Source organism: Centroberyx affinis, unplaced genomic scaffold, assembly GCF_046629955.1.
Source record: "Centroberyx affinis isolate AG114_WGS23_722 - 3 ecotype Tasmania unplaced genomic scaffold, CSIRO-AGI_Caff_v1 ptg005548l_1, whole genome shotgun sequence".
In the NCBI taxonomy this organism is placed as follows: domain Eukaryota; kingdom Metazoa; phylum Chordata; class Actinopteri; order Beryciformes; family Berycidae; genus Centroberyx; species Centroberyx affinis.
Window position 1 is genome coordinate 89,639 of NW_027282789.1, and position 20,894 is coordinate 110,532.

Sequence of the window (20,894 nt, forward strand, 5' to 3'; positions counted from 1 at the left end):
CCCCAGCTGGAGAAGGAGCCATCATATAGTCACTGCACCATCTGATAAACTCCCCCCCGCCTCCAAAGTATATGGATATCCTATAGAGAGGCAGAGGCAGCTAATGTCTTGGACAGGTGTCTCTGGAAAAAGACTGCGGGTTTTAGGCAACTTGCAATGCTCTCAGGCGTTTTAAAGCCGCCTTCAGCTCCCTTTCTGGGTCATATGAGAATGTAATAAAACTGATTGAGGTGTGTCGGTCTTGTGCACTCCATATGGGGAATGTTATTGTCATGCTCTGACCATCTCCACTCTCTTGCTGCCTCATAGAGGAAGGAAGCCATAAGAGGAGGGAGTCTGTGAAGTGTAGGTTGTGGGTTAATGTAAATATACTGTAACAGGCATGGAGGGAACACTCAACATGTTGTTAATGGGCTTTTCTAGCAAAGGGTTTTACAAGTATGTCCACTGACAAGGACGTTCTTCCCCTAGGCATAGTATAAAATTAAGTTAGGCAGTGGGATACCGCAAACCATTGACCACACCGATTGTCTTAACTGCAATATATTTTTTCCATGCTCCAATTTCCCAAGATAAGCCAGAGTAATTGCTTGTTTGTAAGTCAAACTTCCAAGATGACCTTTTTGTGAAAATGTATTTATCCTTGAGGCTGAATAACGAGCGTTTTTTTTTTTTTTTTTGTAGTGCTGACCTGTACCATCTGCGGTGTTGCAGCCCCTGGGGTTTTTTCAAACACAAAAGCCTGACTCATCATCCGTGATCACTTTCTCTCCCTCGCTCTTTGCCAGAGTTTCTTCTTTTCTTCCCTCAAATTTGCATGTCCTCCTCTTGTTTAGAGCTGTTTTGTTTATCTCTATGAAGGAGAAAGCCAGTGTGTGACTCACCTCTGGCCTCCATCTGCATCCCCACCCCCGCCCCCACCCATGCTTGCTGCGGTTGTAAGCCCCCAATTGCCCCCGCCCAACCAAACACTCCTTTACCCACCCTGAGCACTGCCTCTTATCATTTCAAGTCTCTCTCAACAGAAGGCTTGACAAGAACTGAGTCCAATATTATGGATGATGTGGAACAAAAATGAGTAATGAATACAGTTTGGCAAGAAATATTTGTGTCTTGTGTTGATTAAATTCTCTGCTGTCTTGTTACAGATTCCTAACTTTTGATGTGATATTATCAGATCTGCATATTTTTTTTTTACTTTTCAGTGTTATCGCTGTATTTTAGCACTTCTATTTTAATTCCTGAGCAAACACAAACTAAACTACACTAACTTTATTTTTTTTGTTGCTCTTCAACCTTGCTCTTCCTCTGCCGTTACAGACAGCATAATAAGGGACAAGGACTTTGAGGTGATGATGCAGATTGACTGTGAAGTCACGGACACCAGGATCCTCCACATCAAGTCCTCCACCATCCCACCGCTGCTGCGGGTCAACCACACCGACGCCGTCTACCAGCCCTCCTCCACCGACAGCCAGGCCACGCCCCCCGTCGGCGTGCTCATGGGTTCTGCGTAAAGATCGCCATCGGCACGTACATTCTCTGTAACTCCACAACAACACAAATTGGTACAAACAGACAAGATTGAACTTCAAAGAAAAACCCTTTTTATCCTTAATATTTCTCATCTTTTTTTTATGGAGGCGGCGTATTTTAAAACTGGTGTACTTTATAATTCCAAACGAGTTCATCCATTTGTGATTTTTGATTTGGATGAATGTGGACTTGTCTTGGCTGGGGGGGGAAATACAGTCATTACAATACAAAGGTAGCGCAAGTTACAAGCCACATTCTTTTTCAGGTCTGATATCCGGAGGTATTCTGTAACCGGGCCAGACGCTAGCTCCTTGTGTGGTAACACTGACTTCTCCCCGTAACCCCAGACGCCCCACACAAGGGTAATTGCTTAGCGGCAGGGGGCAGAGCATTGAACCTTGAGTCACCCCATCATAACACAAATACTTCGACCCCATAGCAGCTCTCTTCAAGCCTGCACCTTCTTTTTTTGGTTGTTACTTTCTGGCCGAGCTGCAAAGCCAGAACTCGTCATAATTTTTAACTGAAAAATTGATTAGAAACCTAAGATTAGCCTCACTGGGACCTTGTACCTAACCGCACCCTTAATTAGAGGCTGAAAAACATTTTTTTTTGTGATCATCGATTTTCAGAGATACAGCAATTTCTGACTTTGTTGACTCTTATCTTACTTCTTTCTCTCATCTTGCTTTTTTCCCCCTTTAAATGAATCTTATTAAAGCCTTTGTTTCTCAAATAGTAAGAGATGGCAAATTCATTACTTGCGGCAATAGAGGCATACACTCAGGAAGTCAGGTAATCTGAAAGTTAGCAGTCTAACCACTATATTGTTGGTTCGGTTACCATTTATGTTTGGATTTTCATGTGCTTTGCTCTCAGCATTGTATTGATGAAGAATTTCAGCTCTTTAGTTTGTGGGGTCTTTTGTTTGCACTGTGCTTCACCTATATAAATTAATACATTCAGATGTGTATTTATTTGGATTATTATATAATAATTATGCCAACTTCTGTATTTGCATACAAACCACTCATCTCCACTGTCTATTGAAATGTCTACAAAAGAAACAAAGATTTATGGATTTTTATCAGATTTTTCTGTCATGGTTTTGCATTGGGGAACATTTTTTTTTCTAATTGGCTTGAGAAAAGTAGGAAGGAAGGTTAGTAATTCTCTTAATCTGTTGTGTTTTATCAGCTGAGCTCAAAAAGCCAGTACTTGGCTTCGGTAACCTTTGACAAGGTTAAAACCAGATATCAGCCCTGACCGCTCCGTCCACGGGCCTACTGCACTTTTATTGAAGTGCACTTAAACAAAAATGCTTGTATTGTAAATGTAGCCCACTGGAAATAATTTTCTAAACAATTGAGTGGTGAAGTTATATTGAATGATAGTATATAGTATGAATTTGTTTTACACTATTACATTTGCACTGTTAGTGCACAAACTGCCAAGTTAAGTTTTGGCTTTCATTCCCCTGATATTGATTTCATGTGACAGTAACCTTGTTTTTACTACCTGTAATTGAGGAAAAGGGATATTGGGAATTGTGATTGATCATTAGAAAAAAAGTCAGCAGTTAGTGGAGACCTTTTGCTTGCTTTGCTAACCAGCTGTTGTCTGTGTGGTAAAGCATTGTATATTTTTGTCTTATCTATCCCCCAAAGTGTAACTCTTTTGGCTGCATTATTGCACAAACAGTTATATTTTAGCTCAATTCCATAAAATTCTGATTGGAACAAAATTTGCCCTTCAGTTGTGTGTTTTAAGCCAGCAGCCGTTGTGTGTATGTGTGTGTTTTGGGTAATTTTGTTTTTCAGAGATATATTTGATTCAGAGCAATTTTAGCGTTTTGACTGTATCCCATAAGTATTCAGGGACAAATAGAGAATACAATTAAAAATTTAATGTGAGGTTTTCTGTTTTTTTGTATTACATATTCAAATATGAGTCAATAAAACACTGGATTTACTTTAAGTATACCTGTATGTGTGTCCTTTGGGTTTCTGGGACGGGTCCTCATGTTACTTAAAATATTTTGTTTTTGAAGCGGACATTTACCATAGGCTGAGGCTGCTCCCCCGGCTATTTTGTGCCACAGTAACTCGATTACAGGGTGGAATAATCATTCTGCACATTTCTATACTTGTGGGTGTCCTTTCTAGTCTTTTTTTCTCTATATCTGGTTGTCTTCGCCCTAGACAGTCTTCAGATTGGATTACCACTCACAGGAGGTAATTACAGCCACTTTGACTTCAACTGTGAATTAGCACAACAAAGGAGACATTTTCAGTTAGTATTTTCAGACCTTTATTGCAGTCTCTTCAAAACAGTACAATCTGATATGGAGGGAGTAAGTGCTTTTTCACAAGACAAAGGTCAACAGCTATCTGTGAAATTACCACAATGATATGACCACACAGAGGACCTATGGCATATGTACAAAGATGCAAAGAAAAATGTAATATAAAAATAAAAAAAATGTGTATAAAACAGAACATGGAATGACAATTTGTCCACAAAAAAATGACTATTTTATTGTTCAAGAGTATGCTTTTATGAATTGGTTCTTTCATGTGAATTAATTGTTAATAGCTTTATTTGACCCAGGCCTTGATGTGGACTTGCTCTGACATCTTTTCTACATTCACGTATCTCACAAGGCTTTATATTACAGTATTACAGTATATACAGTACAACGTGCTGTGTTGACTGAAGCGTCACTTTCACCGTTTAATTTGTTTCAGGTACAGAAAAAAAAAAAAAAAAAAACTTGTTGAGAGGAGAAGAAAAAAAAAAACAGCCAAAACATATTCCTAACCAAGACCGTTAGATTTATAAATGGTAATTCATCACAATATACTGATGGCCATGTGGATTGGTCTACAATCCACTTCAACTCATAGAATTACATCACCGCCAAACCGTTACTAGGGGTCTACATAGGCAAACTTAATGTTGTATGTGAGTTGATGTCCATTGTCCCACGCAAACAGCACCCCCTCTTTGGGGTTGTAGTCAATCTGTGTGATGTAGGTATAGTTGTTGGTGAAGGGCATTCTGGGAATCATCTGAGTGTTGGTGTGCGTGTCGAAGGCGTATGCCAGGTTGGCGTCCTTCTGGTTGTAGCTGTCAACAGCGTACAGGACGCCGCACACGATGAAGCAGTTCCCGTAGTGGTTCCTCCTGAGCCCGGTCCTCCAGGTGGTCTCCCTCTGCGTGCTCAGGTCCGACGGGTTCAGCCGCGTCAGAACGATCACCTCCTGCAAGAAGCCCTCGTCGTCCAGCGCCGGGTAGATGATCCACAGGCCGCTCTCGTCCACGGCGAAGTCGACGTCGGAGTGGCCGCGCCACTCCCACGGCGTCGACGACTCCTCGAACACGGCGTCGTGCAGCATGGTCCAGGCCGCCACGTAGCGCCGCCGCAGGTCGAACTTGATGATGTCACGGGAGAAGGCGCGGTTGTAGTAGAAGGCCCCGTCGTAAACCACGTGGCCCGTGCCGATCCAGTTGTACGGCAGCTTGTAGGAGTTGGTGAAACGGCCTAGCGAGGAATGGAGGGGCGATTCAGCAAAAGCACAAGAAAAACTGATTCAACAAACTGGATACTCAGCATAGTGTATTTTTACTTATTTTCTTTACATAAAATCTCAAAAGAGTCCTATTCCCTGATTTCTACTTTAAAAAATGGATGCCTTACTTTTTTTTATACATATACTGTATATTGTTTTTATGTTAAATGTGACCTACAGGAGCAAACCACCAATGCCAATACCAAGTCCAATTCCCTGTATGCGCAAACTTACTGATTCTTTAATGCTTTTTTCTAAGTAATTTTGTGAATGGTGTGGCCGTCGGCTCTTACCTTGTTTGAAGACCTCCATGTTGCGAAACTCCAGGAGGTTGTTTCCATAATAGTAGTTGGTGACATAAATTTTGTCGTCATTAGCCTTTGGATCCTTCATCCACGCTCCCTCATTCCTGCCGTAGGTGTTGTGAGTTACTGGCTCTGAGATGGTTGCCAAAGTGTCCTTACACTCCCCTGTGAAAGACCCAAACAGTTATGAGAGAGGATTTAGTCACAATTTAACATTATCCAGACCTACGTCAAGTAGTGTCTGCAAATGATTATTAGCATTTGTTTTAATCAGCCTGAATCACGGAATGGGTGGGGTTGCCACATAGGGCAGGGCAATGAATTACAAAAAGTTTAGAAATTCATAGAAACGTGTATAAACATCAATTTAGTTTACTCTTTTTCTGACTGACAACTTACCTGCCTACAGACATTGTTAACTTGTTTCAACCCCACCCATCTGGTACTTCAAGCATGTCAAAGCAAACATTCTTGAAGCATAGTGGTAATCTGTGAGGTCTCTGGGTTTTTGGGGTTTTTTTTGGCAGCATCTTTGGTGCTGTCAACCTGTCAATCAAACAGTGTGTCCAGTACTGTGACGGCTTTTTCCTTGGATTGTCTATTGATGCAGTTTGAGTTTCTGTAGGCAGCGCTCTTTTCTTTGTCTGTTCAGCCATGCTGGCTATCGCTGCTCATGCTAACTACCCAGTTCTTCTTCTATTTATTCCAAACAAACCGCTGTTGCTGCGGCCAGAAACGAAACCACATCACATCACAGGGTTTTTCATGTATGTGTTTAGAACAGCAAATATTGAAGCTTTCATGAACTGGGTATCGGTTGAATCACCATACCAATCAGCGATAGAGAGTAGCAAAATAAAAACATACTTGTATGAAAATGTCTGGGATTATTACTCTAAGAATCATTTCAAACTATTTCACCTGACATGCATTGGGCTGAAAGATGATGAAAAGAACTCACACACTGGCTATAAAAGGAATAATCCAAAATAGAGAATTACTGATGCAAAAAATCAGCATGTTATTTACATAACATGCTAAAGTGCACAAGAGCACATGCACTTAGCCAGTTCTTTTCATTATCTTTCAGCCCATATGCTTTTTGGGACCTACACATCTGAAGCATACTTCTTTTTTGGACTATTTATAAAGAGCGCAAACTACTCCACATAGACTCCACCTGACATACACTCCCATTCTTCCCCTCATCCAACACAAAATAGTCAACCATCGCTACTGACAAACTAACTTACCAAGCTTCTTTTGAGTTGGTTCTTCATGCCTTTGCATTGGCTCCTCTAGTTCTGGTGGCCCCTCCTCCTCTTCCTCTTCCCAGCTGATTCTGTACTTCCGTTTGACTGGGGCGGTCTGTCTGGTGGTGGTGGTGGTGGTGGTGGTGGTGGTTGAAGTAGTGGTGGTCATAGGTGTGGTGAAAGGTGGAGAGGTATGGGGAGATGAAGTGTCCGGTCTTTGTGTGGTAGGAGACATAGTCAACCCAGAGAAGGAGGTGGATTCGGTTTCTTGCTCTGGTGCTGCTGCCGTGTTAGTTGTAATGGCGGCCGGTGTGGAGGGAGCTGTCGTGGGGTTTACCGGTGCCGAGGTCGGGGCGACACGTGTTGTGATGGTTGTAGTGGCCATTGTGCTAGTGCTTGAATCCCCCATGGTTAAGCTTGGTGTGCTGGGATTAGCTGCAGTAGTGCCAGCTATGGTTTGCATTTTGTCTTTCACTTCCATGGTCGAGGTTTCCATCACGGCGATTGGTGTCTTAGTGGTTGTGAATGCTGTCAGGGTTTGCTTTGCGGCTGCCGTTTGAGTGGCCATGGCTGTGTTCATGGTGGTTTTGATTGGTTCCTTTGTGGTGACGCTTTGGGATGTACTGGATGGTTTGGCCGTTATGGGGAGCAGCCATTTGGCGGCTCTGGTAATGATTCGACCGGTAGTCTGATCTACAGTTGAATCAGTGTCTGTGGTCCTGCTTCTCTGCGTGGTTGCTGATGGTCCTGCGGTGATGCTTCCCACTGTGGATGTGGTGGTCCTCACATCTGTGGACACTTGCTCTGAGGTCGTTGCCATGGCATCGGTGGACTCATCCAGAGTTCTCGGGGCAGGTTCTGTTCCTTTAGGCTCTGCTGATTGGCTGGTCTTCTTGGCGTCGCCCACAGGACCTGTTGTCTCTGGTCGAGATGCTCTTGGTGCCGCCCTCACCCTGGATCTGGGAGGAGGGGCTCTGTGTTGGAGAAGGTGCTCCTCGACGAAGAGGTTGATGGGGCCGTCGCCACTGAATCCATGATACTCAAAAACTGAAGAGGGAGAGGAAAACATCTGGTGAAATACTCTGACATTCTGATCAGTGCTACGGGATAATGTTGGTCGACAGAAAGTGGCAGCATACACTGAATAAAAAAAGATGTAAAGCCAAGAAGTTTGTACAGTAAGTCATCCCTGACCACAGAATCACAGAGGGAGTTCCTATAGCTCCACCACACACAGACTGCAGTGAACTAGATTAGACAGACAGCTGAGGTCAGCGCTGTGCTTTGCATGGATATCTTTCAATGTTCTGACATCCCACAACATCAATGTAATTATTATAAATTAAAAGCAATTTTCTCTGTTAGCAGTTAGGACATATTTAAGAAAAAGCTGAAGACGTACCTTTTTAAGCTTTTTAGAGCACCTCTTGTTTCTGTGAATTATCTGATTATATTTTTAGCTCTTATCTATTTTGCTGCTTTATCTATATTTTATATTTCTTTTGAATTGTTTTTTGTGTATGTTTTCTTGTTTTTTTGTATCTTTGTTTATCTCAGTGACATATGACTGTTTCAAATGCGTACTATTATGGTCTATCTTATCTGCACTCTTTTTTATAATCTCTGTGTGAAGCATCATGGATTTCATTCTTTGCACAAACTATGCTATATAAATAAAGATTGATTAAGTGATCGGTTTATTGATTTGCAACAAACTGTTGGCAACTTGCCAGGCTTCCTCAGTCAGGGTTTGGACTTACAGTTTTCACCAGGCTCCCCGTCATCAGCCACCATCGGATCAGGTTCAGATTTATAAAAAGTCATTCCTCTGATGATCATGCCATTGGGGCCGGTCTTCACCGTCTGAGAAGTCGCCTTGTTAGTCACTTGTTGGGGCGTCACCTGAGGGCTCGCCTGCATGGTCTGGGCAGGAGCATCCATCTTGAGGAAGGACTCCTGTTCCCCAACAAACTTCTCCTCATACTTCTCCTGTGAGTGGGCAGAAAAAGACACACAACTTTCATTAGTCAAAGAAATAAACTATGCAGTGGGGTTAGACTGATACATCGGTTTGCCAATATATTTGGTCGATATTTACCTTTTGTTAAATATCAGATATCGGTCAATCATGTGATCCACTGCTGATATGATAAGAGATTCCTCCCTGACTACAGCTATATAACAACAGTCAACACAATTTATTTGCTTTAATTGGTCAATAATGTTGTGTAAATTAATTCATCATTTAAAGGTTGTAATGTATCCCGGAGTTTCCCCACCATTGAATAGGTGTGTGTGTGTCGGGGGGGTGGGGGGGGGGCAACCTGACTTTAAGAGCTGCTAACTTTAAAATAATGTAATTACTCTGAGTTTCAATGGAGAGAGAGAGTTTAGGGAGTTTGAAGACTTTCAGTGCCGCATGATGGTCTAAATACTGTTTCCCAGGCTTTCCCTTAAATTCTGGGGGTAAAATGGGGGTGGCATGAAAATTGAAAAAGATATTTTAAAGAAGATATTGAAAGATATTGAATATCGACAGCTTCAATACAAGAATGTTGGCATCGGCCATCAAAACCCCATAGCAGTCAAACCCTACTGTGCAGTGCCCTATTAAACATGCTTTTGGCAAACGCATATCAGTTCTGTCTGGACTGTTTTGACTCCTATTTTTCCATGTTTTGGCAATTCTCTGAGTTTGGATTGAGAAGTGAGGAAAAGTGAGACTGACCACTCAGAAAGCCTCTTGCGAAACATAACTGATATATTGAATCATTTGCATACTACATCCAGGTCCACCCAACACTGCTGGACAAGATCACCAGTTCGGATTGAGACTGTCATGGATCAGCGCCCGCCGGTGCGAGGCGTTAGCTGCAGACAGTCACTGGTCTGAGGTCTGCTAATGTCCACTCTGATGTGAAAAATCCACTGGGCCTGCCAAACCTTCCAATTACCTCAATAATTCTTGATAATTATACATTCTTGGTGCTCAGTCCTGCAGTCGATGATTTTATGAAGGACAGAGGTACGGAAAGAACACATCATTGTTCATTTGGTTTTGAAGGAAAACAACACAAGACTTAATAACACTTGACCACACAGAGCTGCAACATGTGGCTTCAATCACTTCCTTTCTGTTGGTTTGTTACTTAAAATGCTGTTGAGTTATACAGATCCCTGCATTTAAGAAAGAAAATTTCAGGATTTGCTATGCAATGTGACAATAAGGAGAGGATCATACCACATCAAGGGATGCAGCATAGGATAGAACCACCTAGTCTTAGTTTACCCACGTTTTTATTTGTGAAAGAAGAGTTTACCAATCTTTTTAAGCTGATACAAGTCTTAGTCATATCAGTTTATGGGATTTGTTACAGTAAGTTGTATCATTCTAATGTAATTTACATGAAAATAGAGTGTTTTCAAGACTTACTGACTGGCATTCATAAATTAGCCACTTTCTTTACCTCCACATTAATGACCCTATCTGTCACAGTGTGATTAGTCACACAATGTCCTTCTTACCTCTAGGTTTTGAAATGCTGCTGCCTTGTTACTCAGCTCACTGAGTCTTTTCTTCTTCTCCTGACGTAGCTGGCCGGAAGAGGTGGGCGGGCTTTCTGTCACCTCTAGCCGGATAGGAGGGCTCTTCTGGGGCCCTACCTCATCCGTGGTGTGGTTCAGAGTCACCACCTTCATGCATTCATGGACACAGCATGATATTACAGTATGTTGTGGAAAATAGACCGCTGTACTGATTGGCAGTCGTAATACATGACATGCACTAACCAGTTTTCACAAGTTGGCTATATATAGTAAGGAGTCAATATAGGCATAAAGCTGTAATTGGTGTTAAATAAGTTATACACTGCATTTTTGCTGAAAGACCAAAAAATCTGTTTCCCTGCCCCATAATACAAGGTCAGTTCAGCTCATTATTGAAGAACAGGTTAATGCTTCAGGCAGATATTAACTTCCACATGTGATGGAAAGCCTGGACCCACCTCCCAGCTCTGTGCAGGGCAGTTGGCTGAGGAAGTCAGCATAATTGAACCTCTAATAAAGTGGATAATTGTCCCAGGGAGAGTGTTTCATTGCACCCATGGGTACCCGCTGACTCCAGAGGCCATTTCTGGCTTCCCTACTTAAATGGCCAATAGTCCTGCAATTTACAACATAAACACAGTGAGTGGCCTGGGATTTCAATTCTGGTTTTATTCAAGTGGGAGGTGATTAGCAGACCAGAGAAATCACTATGTGCCAATGCATTTGTCTATTCTGCCTAATCTACCCCAATTCTGGCCTAAATTCTATACAAATGATTTGTGCACACGTTCTACATGTTTGCATTAGAGTCTCCTGCATTACCTTTTCAATGTTTTCCACACGATCGAGGAGCTTATTGGTAACGGAGTGCAGCTTCAGTAGATCCATGCCGTAGAAGGATCCCTCCAGCAGCTCAAGGATGGTGGAAAGCTAGAATGATCAAGTGGATTCCGTCAAAAAGTTTTACCAATTCAAGACATGCCATCAGCAAAATATCCCCAGCCCATCCAAACTTTGTGTGAAAGTATCCAGCTTCTCTGTAGTTGTGGATAAAGTGTGGGGCTATCCTTGAATTTCATAAAATGTGGTTTGCATGCCCCCACTGATCCAAGCGCCCCCTCCACCTCCATGAGAAATGGTTATCATGTGCATGGAGGCATTTGTAGGGATGATGGAGAGGATGACACTTCACCTTGACATTCTCTTTTCCAGCTTCCCTAAGTCTTTTCAGCCTGAACTCCCCCTCGCATGGGTTGACCGCTGACGGAGGAGCGATGCAGGCGCACTTGCACTCCGGTCCGGACGTGATAGTCTCCACAGTGAAGAAGTCCTGCGCAGTCGCGCTCCCTTCTTCTATCCGCCGGCAGGCGCTCCTGCTCAGGGGTCTGACAACACATTTACACCGACAGTCAGAGCCTTCCGAGAGGGCTTTCACTTTGTCATAATCACCCAGCAGCTACAAAGAGAAGAGGACGGATGTATTTTCCACCACATACAATCAGAAATGTTTGAATTACGCATGATTACAATATGATAAAATGTCCACATAAAACAGGTGAAGTGAACAAACAACAAAGAAAAGTTTTATCCTACCTTAGAGAGGATATTCTCCTGGCCATCTATCTCCTCCTGCAGACTGTCATTTTGCTCTAATTTATTATCAGGTTGTGTCCCACGTTCTGCAGTCCAGTTCTTTGGCGCAGCAGAACACAGTGCAAAAAAAGCACAGCATATTACGCACAGAATGCATATTTTATCCATATTGTGAGGCTCGCAGAGCGTCCAAAAAGTGAATTAAATTTGTCTATTTGCTAGCAGGCACATCCTGTCACTAATTAATTTAGCTGCCTAGATCATTTCATATCCTGTTTTGCCTACGAAACTAGACAAGTATATTCAAAAATGTCATCAGATGACGAGATTAAGATATACAGCGCGCTGTCATCTTTTTATGGTAATGATGAAAGTAAGTTGAGGTCTAGAGGAAAACACTGCGCTCAGGCTGAGAGCAGGCGCTTTCTGCCCAGACTGCATCTGCTGCTGCTGACAGGAGGCGGACTGACGACACTGGCGAGGAGGAGCTGAGCCTCTTCAAGTGCCTTCTCTGCTCCACATGATGTGAGGCTCAGCTATTAGAGGCACTACAGCATGAGACCTTTGGTTCACACTATTATTTTCATTTGACACATTTCGTTAAGGTTGAAAAATCCACATAAAACTTCAAGCTAATCCTCATTTATTTAAGATTAAATTCACTGCAATTTAACTCACTTACTGTACCTGAAAGTCAGTTATAATGCATATTCATAAATCTAATACAAATCAGCAGCATGTCGCATCTGGGATAATACGACATACTGTTCAGGCGCTTTACCAATAGAAACTGGAGTTGCAGCCCGGTGTTGAAGTTTTGGTTTGAAGTAGCCTATGGTTTTGCTGCCCTCTAGCAGCAAAAACATGTTTATCAATGACAGTAAATCAAGCAGAACACTTCCAGTTACAAGTTTATTTTAAGGCACATTTCATTGATGCACATATCAAAACCATGTCCACCATGGTGACCCACGTATTACTGACATGATCATTTAACACATAAAAACCCGGAATATGTAAAGTTATATAAAGGTACATGGTGCCATAGGATTCTGAATTGCAGAAAAAATAAGAAATTATCACAAAAAAAGCATATATCCTGTGTTGTGATACCAAAAGAATAGTGCTGTCTTGTAACTCTTTATGATCAATATCATCCATAGGAGAACAAGTCTAACATTCAAATATCTTTTTAAGATTATAAGTAAAAATCACAGCAGTTATCATCGAAATTCTAAAATCAAAATCCACATTAACACCCAGTCGAATCAGGTTCTGTTTTCTTTTTTGAAATTTTATCACAAGACTAAAAGAGTAAAGTGCCAGAGCCAACCTAATTATATCCACATTTTTTACAAATAGATATCTTAGTGCATGATGTTGCTCTTCAGTGTCTTCTTTCTGTTGGACTTTGGAGAAACCTTCAAGCTTAAATCCACTGCAGCTACGCTCAGGATGACAATAAAAGCCCTGTGAAGGATTTGATGGACAGGAAATAGTTTGGTGCCTCGAGTAGAAGTTCAAAGAAGGGTGTGGGTCTCTTCATGTTCCTTAACACCCTCCATGTTCTTTCTCAGCTGCCACAGGCAGGATGAGGTGAGAGATGCGGCTCCACAGTCCGCTGTACTTGTCAAGGTCCATGCTGTCGAAAGCGATGCGGTGGCCGGAGGAGAGGAACTTGTTCTGCAGTTGGTCGTCCACCATCTCCTCCACAGCACTCAAACCAAGCTGGGTATGAAGCTCCTCTTCTCCCCCCAGCAGCACAGTGAAGATCAGAGAGGTCTTCTTGTAGGCAGCGTTCTCGTGGTCGCAGTAGCGATAGAAGATGAGGGTGGAGCCGGGAGGCAGCTCCTCGAAGCGGTGGATGACAGCCACGGGCTTGTCCCCTTCGAAGGCCGCCCGCAGCTGGCGATCGATGTCCAGCTTGACCTGGTCGCTGTCCTGGCTGGCTTTACTGGCCCCGTCGATGTGGAGAACAGAGGCGTTCAGGGCGGCAGAGAAGGCGGAGGCCAGGCCCTGGGCCAGGCAGTGCAGTGTCCTCTCAGCCCTGCGGCCGGCAGTCAGGATCAGGCTGACTGGCTCTGTGGGCTGGGCTGTCTGGAGGTGCCTCGCCAAGTGAATCTTACTCCTCCTCCACAGCTCAGGGTGCTGGTTTGGGAACCGAGTCTTCACCATTTCCAGCTCTCTGAGGAAGATGTCGACTTTCCGCACGTCCGTCTTCTCAGGCGGAGACTCACAGTGGAGGAGATGGTGCACCAGGATGGAAGAAAGTGCCACTATGCAGACTATCCAGTATTTTGCATTTCCTACGGAGAACATTAGACACAGATGCAGGCAGGTTGTCTCAATCAATACTTTGTACAATCATTCATGAGTCATTTATAACATGTATTCAATAATGGAAACATACCCACGCACACAAACACACAGTTATAGAATAACTTGAAGTGATCCTCAATTTATTAAGTCTTAAATCAATATGCTGTTCTTTACAAAAAACACTGAAAAAATTACGTCTCGGCTAAGTTTGTTGTTTTCACTACAAATCATCTGCTTGTCTACTAATCATCTACTGGTCACTGTAACCCCAAAATAACAGTTTACACAAGAAAAGCTCAAAGTATATGAGGCAAAGGTGACAGGGTTACCTCCGAGAATTCCAGTCCCCTCTGGAGCTGCGGGTTCGGTAGCCTTCTCTTCAGTGGTAGGGCCAAGGGTCTCGGCTTCATCCCTTCTCTGTTTAACTCTCTCTTCCTCCTCTTTCTGGGGATATGGCTTCAGCGGGGAGCTTGTGTTATACTTAACTTTCACTCCTCTTCCATCTGGCCAACGGGAGAAAAAAATAATCAGGTCACTACAAAACAGAAAGATTGAAGAGAAAGAAACTGTATTGTGCCATGTAAGCCTCACCCTCTCCAGTTCCAGTGTTTATGTCCTTTATATCTAGGGGTTTGTAATAAAGTCTAGCGTTGCTTCTATCTACTTCGTCATCCGTTGTGTCCTTCGGGGTTTGTGCAGGGCTTGTTTCTGCTGCTTTCGTCTCCCCACTGTGGTCTTCTTCTGAGGGAAATGGTAAAGAATATTTTGACTTCCACGACAAGTCAAACATTACTTAGACAGTTGACTCTACATGTGTATTTTAAGTGCATCCAGTGCAATGAGAATTGCATTCCCACTCTCACAGTACTGTTTAACAATGGGCATGTTAATGTAAAGTGAGCTATCCAGGGTCAAAAAAATCCGACGCAAGCTTGGAGCTCCACCAAGGTGCATGAATCAAAAAGAGACAAAAAAAAAAATCTATTCTTGGGGAACAATTTGACAAAACTTTAATATTAAAACCCAGCATGCTGACAAAGGCTACTGCAGCCAAAACGCACTGGTTTAATATTAAAGCTTTGTCAACTTGTTCCCCAAGAATTCCTAATGAAATACTATAACTGTCAGCGTTGTGGAAATATGACCAATGCCCTTTGAGAAACCATCCTCTAAAGTGGACAAAAGTGAGGGAGCCTGTCTGGGGGATCGAGTAAGGCAAAGACTGAAGCAGGAGAGGGAGAGAGACGTCCATGTTAATATCCCTTGGCTTGTACCTCCTATTTGGCTTAAAATGTTATCTGTGGAATTTGAAATATTTAATGATTTTGGCAGCAGGCATTTTTTAAGAACTGACCAAAGCAACAATTGTACCATGAATGTTAGATGCTTCCACTTAAAACATGATGAACACAGTTACGAACACAGTTCCAGAGGCGTCAACTCTCAGAATCTTTTATCAATTGTCTGCACATCACTCTCAGATAAGAAGAGATCTTACACTCCCACCTCCGACCTAGCTGTCAGGTTTGGACTTTTGAATGTTAGATCTCTCTCTAACAAGTCTTTTATCTGTCATGATTTTATTAACTCTTTTAATTTAGATTTTTTTATGATTACTGAAACTTGGTTGAGTCTAGGTGATTTCACTCCATTGATTGAAGCTACACCCCCTGGTTTTATTCATTTCCATCAACCCAGACTATCTGGTCGTGGTGGTGGGGTAGCTGTTATTCACAAAAATCATATAAAATGTTCCCCCATCTGTAATGGCACTTTTCACACTTTTGAATCACTGAGTTTCCTAGTAAATGGTAAGGCTCCCTTGCTATGTGTCCTAGTCTACAGACCCCCTAAACTGAACCAAGATTTCATCCAGGAATTGTCGGACCTTCTGTCTCTCATTGTGCCTAAATACGACAGAATTTTAATACTTGGTGATTTTAACATCCATGTGTGTTGCCCATCACATGCACTTGTCACTGATTTTATGCTGCTTATTGAGTCTTTTAACCTTATTCAATTTGTTACTGAGCCTACTCATGTAAAGGGTCATACTCTTGACCTTGTACTATCATCTGGCTTGCCTCTAAATAATCTTGAGATAAAGGATATGTGTGTGTCTGACCACAAGGCAATTGTATTTGATGCTCCACTATTTCCTTCTACCTCAAAGCCATCCTCTCCCCTCAGCTCTCGCATTTTTAATGCAACCTCTGCTACCAGATTCTCTGAGGCTTTCCTGGCAACTCACAGTGATATATTTGTCATGACTTCCCACAGTCACACTGATGAGCTAGTTACTCACTTTAATCAAACCTGTTTGGCAGTACTGGATTCCATTGCTCCTCTCAAAAACAGGAAGTCAAAACCTTGAGCTCTTCCATGGCTCAATGATACAACTCGGGCCTCTCTAAGAGAATGTAGAAAAGCTGAGCGAAAATGGATGATCGGCTGGCGGGTTGTGGAGACGGGTGCTGTCTCTGCTGGGTTGGCCGGTGCAGTCGGCCGGTCTGGGTCCTGACGGGCTTTTGTGGGGGCGGCTTGATCGTGGGGTCCGTGGGGGATGCCCTGTGGGCCGTTTGCGCCGGTGGCGGGTCCTGCAGGGGGCGTGGGGCGGGGCTTTGCCGGGTGTCCTGGGGGCATGGTGGCTGGAGTGCCTGGGGGTCTGCGGGGCTGTCGCTGCTGCGCATGGGGGGTTCCTTGATGGGCGGGGGGTTTGGGGAGTGGAGCAGTCATTTGGAGTGGTGGTATTGGTTTGTGGCATTGTCGGTGTCTCGGCTGTGTTTCTGATCGGTTTGGTGCTGCCCTGGTGGATTGGGGTATCGGTCTCTTTCGGGGGCATGGAGGGTTCTCGCTGGCTCCAGACTCTTGAACGGTAGTGTTGCCTACTTGTACCTGTATGTCCATTTTATTGCCTTTTTGTGTTTTGGCACACACTTTTATTTAGAGTTCCATCTGTTTTAATTGTATCTCTGTTTCTTTGTTTTAGTTGCACCTGTTTATCTCCTGTATTACCTTTTATTCCTATTTTTTATTTTTTATAATTTCTTTTCGGCACACACTTTTATGTAAAGTTCGATCTGTTTTTAATTGTATCTCTGTTGGTTTGTGTTTTTTTAGTTGTACCTGTCTACATCATATTTTACTTTTTATGCCTATTTTCTTTTATTGCTGCTGTTGGATTTTACTGTATGTAAAGCACTTTGTAAACATTGTTTTTAGAAAAGTGCTATACAAATAAAGTTATTATTATTATTATTATTATTATAATAAATTAAAATAATCATCCAAAAAATTGCACTCTGGTTTGAAATCCATAACAAGCTTTTCCTGACTAACTTAAAAATCATTGCACTGGATCTTTAAAAGCTGTAAAGTAAGTAACAGTGAATAATAATGTACTGACAACTCAACTGTAAGAGCCAGATTAGAAAACTCACTGGAAAACTCATCAGGTTTCACGGTTGGCTCCTTGTTCCTTGATGTCTCTCCACTGTTATCACCATGACTTCTGTCATCATCCTGAGTGGCGCAGTTCTTCCCCAGATTAGGTTTGCTGTCCAAAAGTAGACTTGTTGGTCCTCCTGAGGAAGGTTTCATCTCCTCTTCAGGTTGATCATGGTCTGTAGGAAACAGAGAAATCCAGAGTCATGTAAATGATAGTCTGACCAGACTGATGTTTAATTTCCCAAACACCTACTTCTACTTCCATTCCAGAGCTGGTATACAGTCATGTCCAATTTTTGAGTTTTCCCAACATACCTTTGCAGCTGACACATTACAAAACAGTTACGATATAAGACTGACAACAGTACATACAGTGCAGGGACAAGACATACTGTGTGACAGTGGACGAAAGATAAACACACTACAAATATACATTCAAGGTTGAAGAATCATATTCTGTAACCTACCCACTGAGCAATTTTACGTTGATTAGACGTTTAAAACACGTCTAAATGGCCATAGCCGTCTAGGCTAAATTAAGTTTAAATGGGGTTGAAAAGTGAAAGTTTATTAGATGTCTATACATAGACAATATTATCCTAGGCTATATGAGAGCTACGCATAGACGCAATGTTGAAATTACTTCTTGTGCTCAGATAATTATCTTGTAGGCTAGTCTACAGGACTTCTCTGGTGCATATTTTTGGTATTTACAGATGTTTATTCATTGTAATAATATATTTACTGCTTGGTCTAAAATAGGTCTATACATAGCCGCAATGACCCTGGGCTATATGAGAGCTAAAGCATAGAAGCAACGTTGAAATCACGTCTTTTGCTCAGTGGGTATGTGGTTGCAACAGGGGCAAGCTAATCTACGCACAAGACAATAACCATCAATGCTGGACTTGTGAAGACCGCATTGGACAGTGACTGGTTGAAAAAATACACACAATGCATGTTTTCTCGCCTCCTCTACTTTACAATGCCTTCAGCCAGACCATACTCTTGTACTGACCCAGCAGTAAAGAAAAGGGTAGGCAATTATCTGGTAATGTAAGACTATGTATGCTAAATGATGGAAATAGAACTTTGGCATTAATTTTTCTCACTTTCAATCTGCTCCATGTTTTGAGTGTTGTCCCTTTCAGTGTCTTTGTTTGTGGATGTAGACAGTGGAACTGAATCTGTAACTGTGAAACACAAACCATAATGGAGAAACATAGATGCAGAAACACATTCTGCCAAGTCACACTGCATTGAAAACTGCTGGCACTGCTTGAATGCCAGAATGGTTAATAATATTATTTACCTTTTGAGCGCTCTTCTGTTGTATTCTGATCAGAGTCCAGCTCTTTCTGTTTGTGCTCATCACTCAAGCTGGTGGAGAGTGTTTCTCCTGCCCTGACATCTGATTTAAAATAAAGAAAAAATTGATTAAATTATAGTTGTTGATGTTTTGTAAATACGCTGGTCATTACAAAATAAGGGTCATCATCTGGCCTTTGGCTGTAGCATTTTAGTACCTGTCGTGTTTGACAGTAGGCATTTTTTAAGAACTGACCAAAGCAACAATTGTACCATGAATGTTAGATGCTCCCACTTAAAACATGATGAACACCAAAAATGTGCAGTGCTACGCATGTTGACAGGGCCACGCCCCCTCTATTGGCTGAGCACAGAAAAAGGGGCACAAAAGCAGTTATAATAAATTAAAATAATCATCCAAAAAATTGCACTCCTCTGGTTTGAAATCCATAACAAGCTTTTCCTGACTAACTTAAAAATCATTGCACTGGATCTTTAAAAGCTGTAAAGTAATACAGTGAATAATAATGTACTGACGACTCAACTGTAAGAGCCAGATTAGAAAACTCACTGGAAAACTCATCAGGTTTCACGGTTGGCTCCTTGTTCCTTGGCGTCTCTCTACTGTTATCACCATGACTTCTGTCATCATCCTGAGTGGCGCAGTTCTTCCCCACGTTAGGCTTGCTGTCCAAAAGTAGACTTGTTGGTCCTCCTGAGGAAGGTTTCATCTCCTCTTCAGGTTGATCATGGTCTGTAGGAAACGGAGAAATCCAGAGTCATGTAAATGATAGTCTGACCAGACTGATGTTTAATTTCCCAAACACCTACTTCTACTTCCATTCCAGAGCTGGTATACAGTCATGTCCAATTTTTGAGTTTTCCCAACATACCTTTGCAGCTGACACATTACAAAACAGTTACAATATAAGACTGACAACAGTACATACAGTGCAGGGAGAAGACATACTGTGTGACAGTGGACTAAACATAAACACACTACAAATATACAGTGAAACACAAACCATAATGGAGAAACGTAGATGCAGAAACACATTCTGCCAAGTCACACTGCATTGAAAACTGCTGGCACGGCTTGAATGCCAGAATGGTTAATAATATTATTTACCTTTTGAGCGCTCTTCTGTTGTATTCTGATCAGAGTCCGGCTCTTTCTGTTTGTGCTCATCACTCAAGTTGGTGGAGAGTGTTTCTCCTGCCTTGACAACTGATTTAAAATAAAGAAAAAATGCATTAAATTATAGTTGTTGATGTTTTGTAAATACGCTGGTCATTACAAAATAAGGGTCATCATCTGGCCTTTGGCTGTAGCATGTACCTGTCGTGTACTGGGGGACGGTGTCTGTGTCTTGCTCTGCCATTTGTTTGGGTTGTGGCAACTCAAGACGGTTAACTGGATTTCAGGGCCTTCAAAGCTGCATAAAAACGATAGGTGAGATTTAACATTAGCATTTTGCTTAATGTACTTCTTCCGTTATCATAATATATTTCCTATGGGTGCCCAAGACCAACTCGGGGCTACAACTGCACTTGCTGTACGAGTAGGCAGTAAACAAACCAAGGTGGGTAGTAGCTAACTGCTATCACGTTTAACTCAAGAATCAAAATGCTGCTGTTAGCTAACGATCTAACTTATTCAACTGCTAATTAGTTAGGTAATAGGAAAACAAGCTAAGTAACATCGTGAGTTAACGTCAGTCAGTCGTTAGCTATCGTTAACAGGCTAGTTACTGAACGTCAGGCTAAAATGCTAAAATTAGCCAACAGTTAGCAAAGCAGACCCCTTCCCCAAAATACTTAGCTATAAGCAATAACGTTACCTGCGTCTAACTTCATGAACTTAATTAACTTCATGACTTCATGTCTTACCAAACGCCTCCTTTTAATCACATCCCCGTAGAGTTTGACCCCTATAACGTTACGTTATCTTTTCGTGTATCACGGACTGACAGATCACCAACGTTCAGGCGGAACATTCGACGTTGCCGATGTTT

The 20,894-nt window shown here is 42.3% G+C and overlaps 3 protein-coding genes across 8 annotated transcripts in view; 1 reads left to right on the plus strand and 2 right to left on the minus strand.

Moving 5' to 3' along the window:
- atf6 (activating transcription factor 6) overlaps positions 1-1,517 on the plus strand; it is a 32,376-nt gene extending 30,859 nt beyond the window's left edge. Inside the window, exon 16 of the mRNA XM_071546927.1 lies at positions 1,321-1,517. Coding sequence (XP_071403028.1) covers positions 1,321-1,517 — 197 coding nt within the window. The remainder of the gene's footprint in view (positions 1-1,320) is intronic.
- Positions 1,518-4,460: 2,943 nt separating this feature from the next.
- Positions 4,461-12,158, minus strand: olfml2ba (olfactomedin-like 2Ba). Its single transcript, XM_071546926.1, has 8 exons — positions 11,806-12,158; positions 11,405-11,668; positions 11,035-11,142; positions 10,192-10,359; positions 8,427-8,655; positions 6,667-7,713; positions 5,402-5,578; positions 4,461-5,080 (listed from the first exon to the last, which is right to left on the minus strand). Exons 1-8 carry the CDS (start codon positions 11,971-11,973, stop codon positions 4,467-4,469), a joined length of 2,775 nt encoding a protein of 924 aa, XP_071403027.1. The 5' UTR covers positions 11,974-12,158; the 3' UTR covers positions 4,461-4,466.
- A 483-nt stretch (positions 12,159-12,641) lies between these two features.
- LOC139667472 (torsin-1A-interacting protein 2-like) lies at positions 12,642-20,881 on the minus strand. 6 transcript variants are annotated; one of them, XM_071546936.1, is made up of 10 exons: positions 20,770-20,881; positions 20,219-20,315; positions 20,009-20,107; positions 19,451-19,633; positions 18,884-18,982; positions 18,684-18,764; positions 17,565-17,747; positions 14,716-14,862; positions 14,454-14,627; positions 12,642-14,111 (listed from the first exon to the last, which is right to left on the minus strand). In XM_071546936.1, exons 2-10 carry the CDS (start codon positions 20,259-20,261, stop codon positions 13,357-13,359), a joined length of 1,764 nt encoding a protein of 587 aa, XP_071403037.1. In that variant the 5' UTR covers positions 20,262-20,315; positions 20,770-20,881; the 3' UTR covers positions 12,642-13,356. The 6 variants fall into 6 exon arrangements, with proteins under 6 accessions (XP_071403037.1, XP_071403035.1, XP_071403036.1 ...); XM_071546934.1 differs by having other exon boundaries at positions 14,716-14,865; XM_071546935.1 differs by having other exon boundaries at positions 14,716-14,865; positions 20,721-20,870.
- Between the last annotated feature and the right edge of the window lie 13 nt (positions 20,882-20,894).

Bases quoted from the DNA above. Each gene is read 5' to 3' on its own strand.
- olfml2ba (XM_071546926.1), bottom strand. From the start codon at position 11,973: ATGGATAAAATATGCATTCTGTGCGTAATATGCTGTGCTTTTTTTGCA. The intron at 5,579-6,666 runs GTAAGTTAGTTT...GGTCTTTCACAG, and splicing joins ACCAACTCAAAAGAAGCTTG to GGGAGTGTAAGGACACTTTG. The intron at 5,081-5,401 runs GTAAGAGCCGAC...ATTCCTCGCTAG, and splicing joins CATGGAGGTCTTCAAACAAG to GCCGTTTCACCAACTCCTAC.
- LOC139667472 (XM_071546934.1), bottom strand. From the start codon at position 20,261: ATGGCAGAGCAAGACACAGACACCGTCCCCCAGTACACGACAG. The intron at 17,748-18,683 runs GTGAGAAAAATT...TGTTTCCTACAG, and splicing joins AAACATGGAGCAGATTGAAA to ACCATGATCAACCTGAAGAG. The intron at 14,866-17,564 runs GTGAGTTTTCTA...CATTTCCCTCAG, and splicing joins GAAACCTGATGAGTTTTCCA to AAGAAGACCACAGTGGGGAG.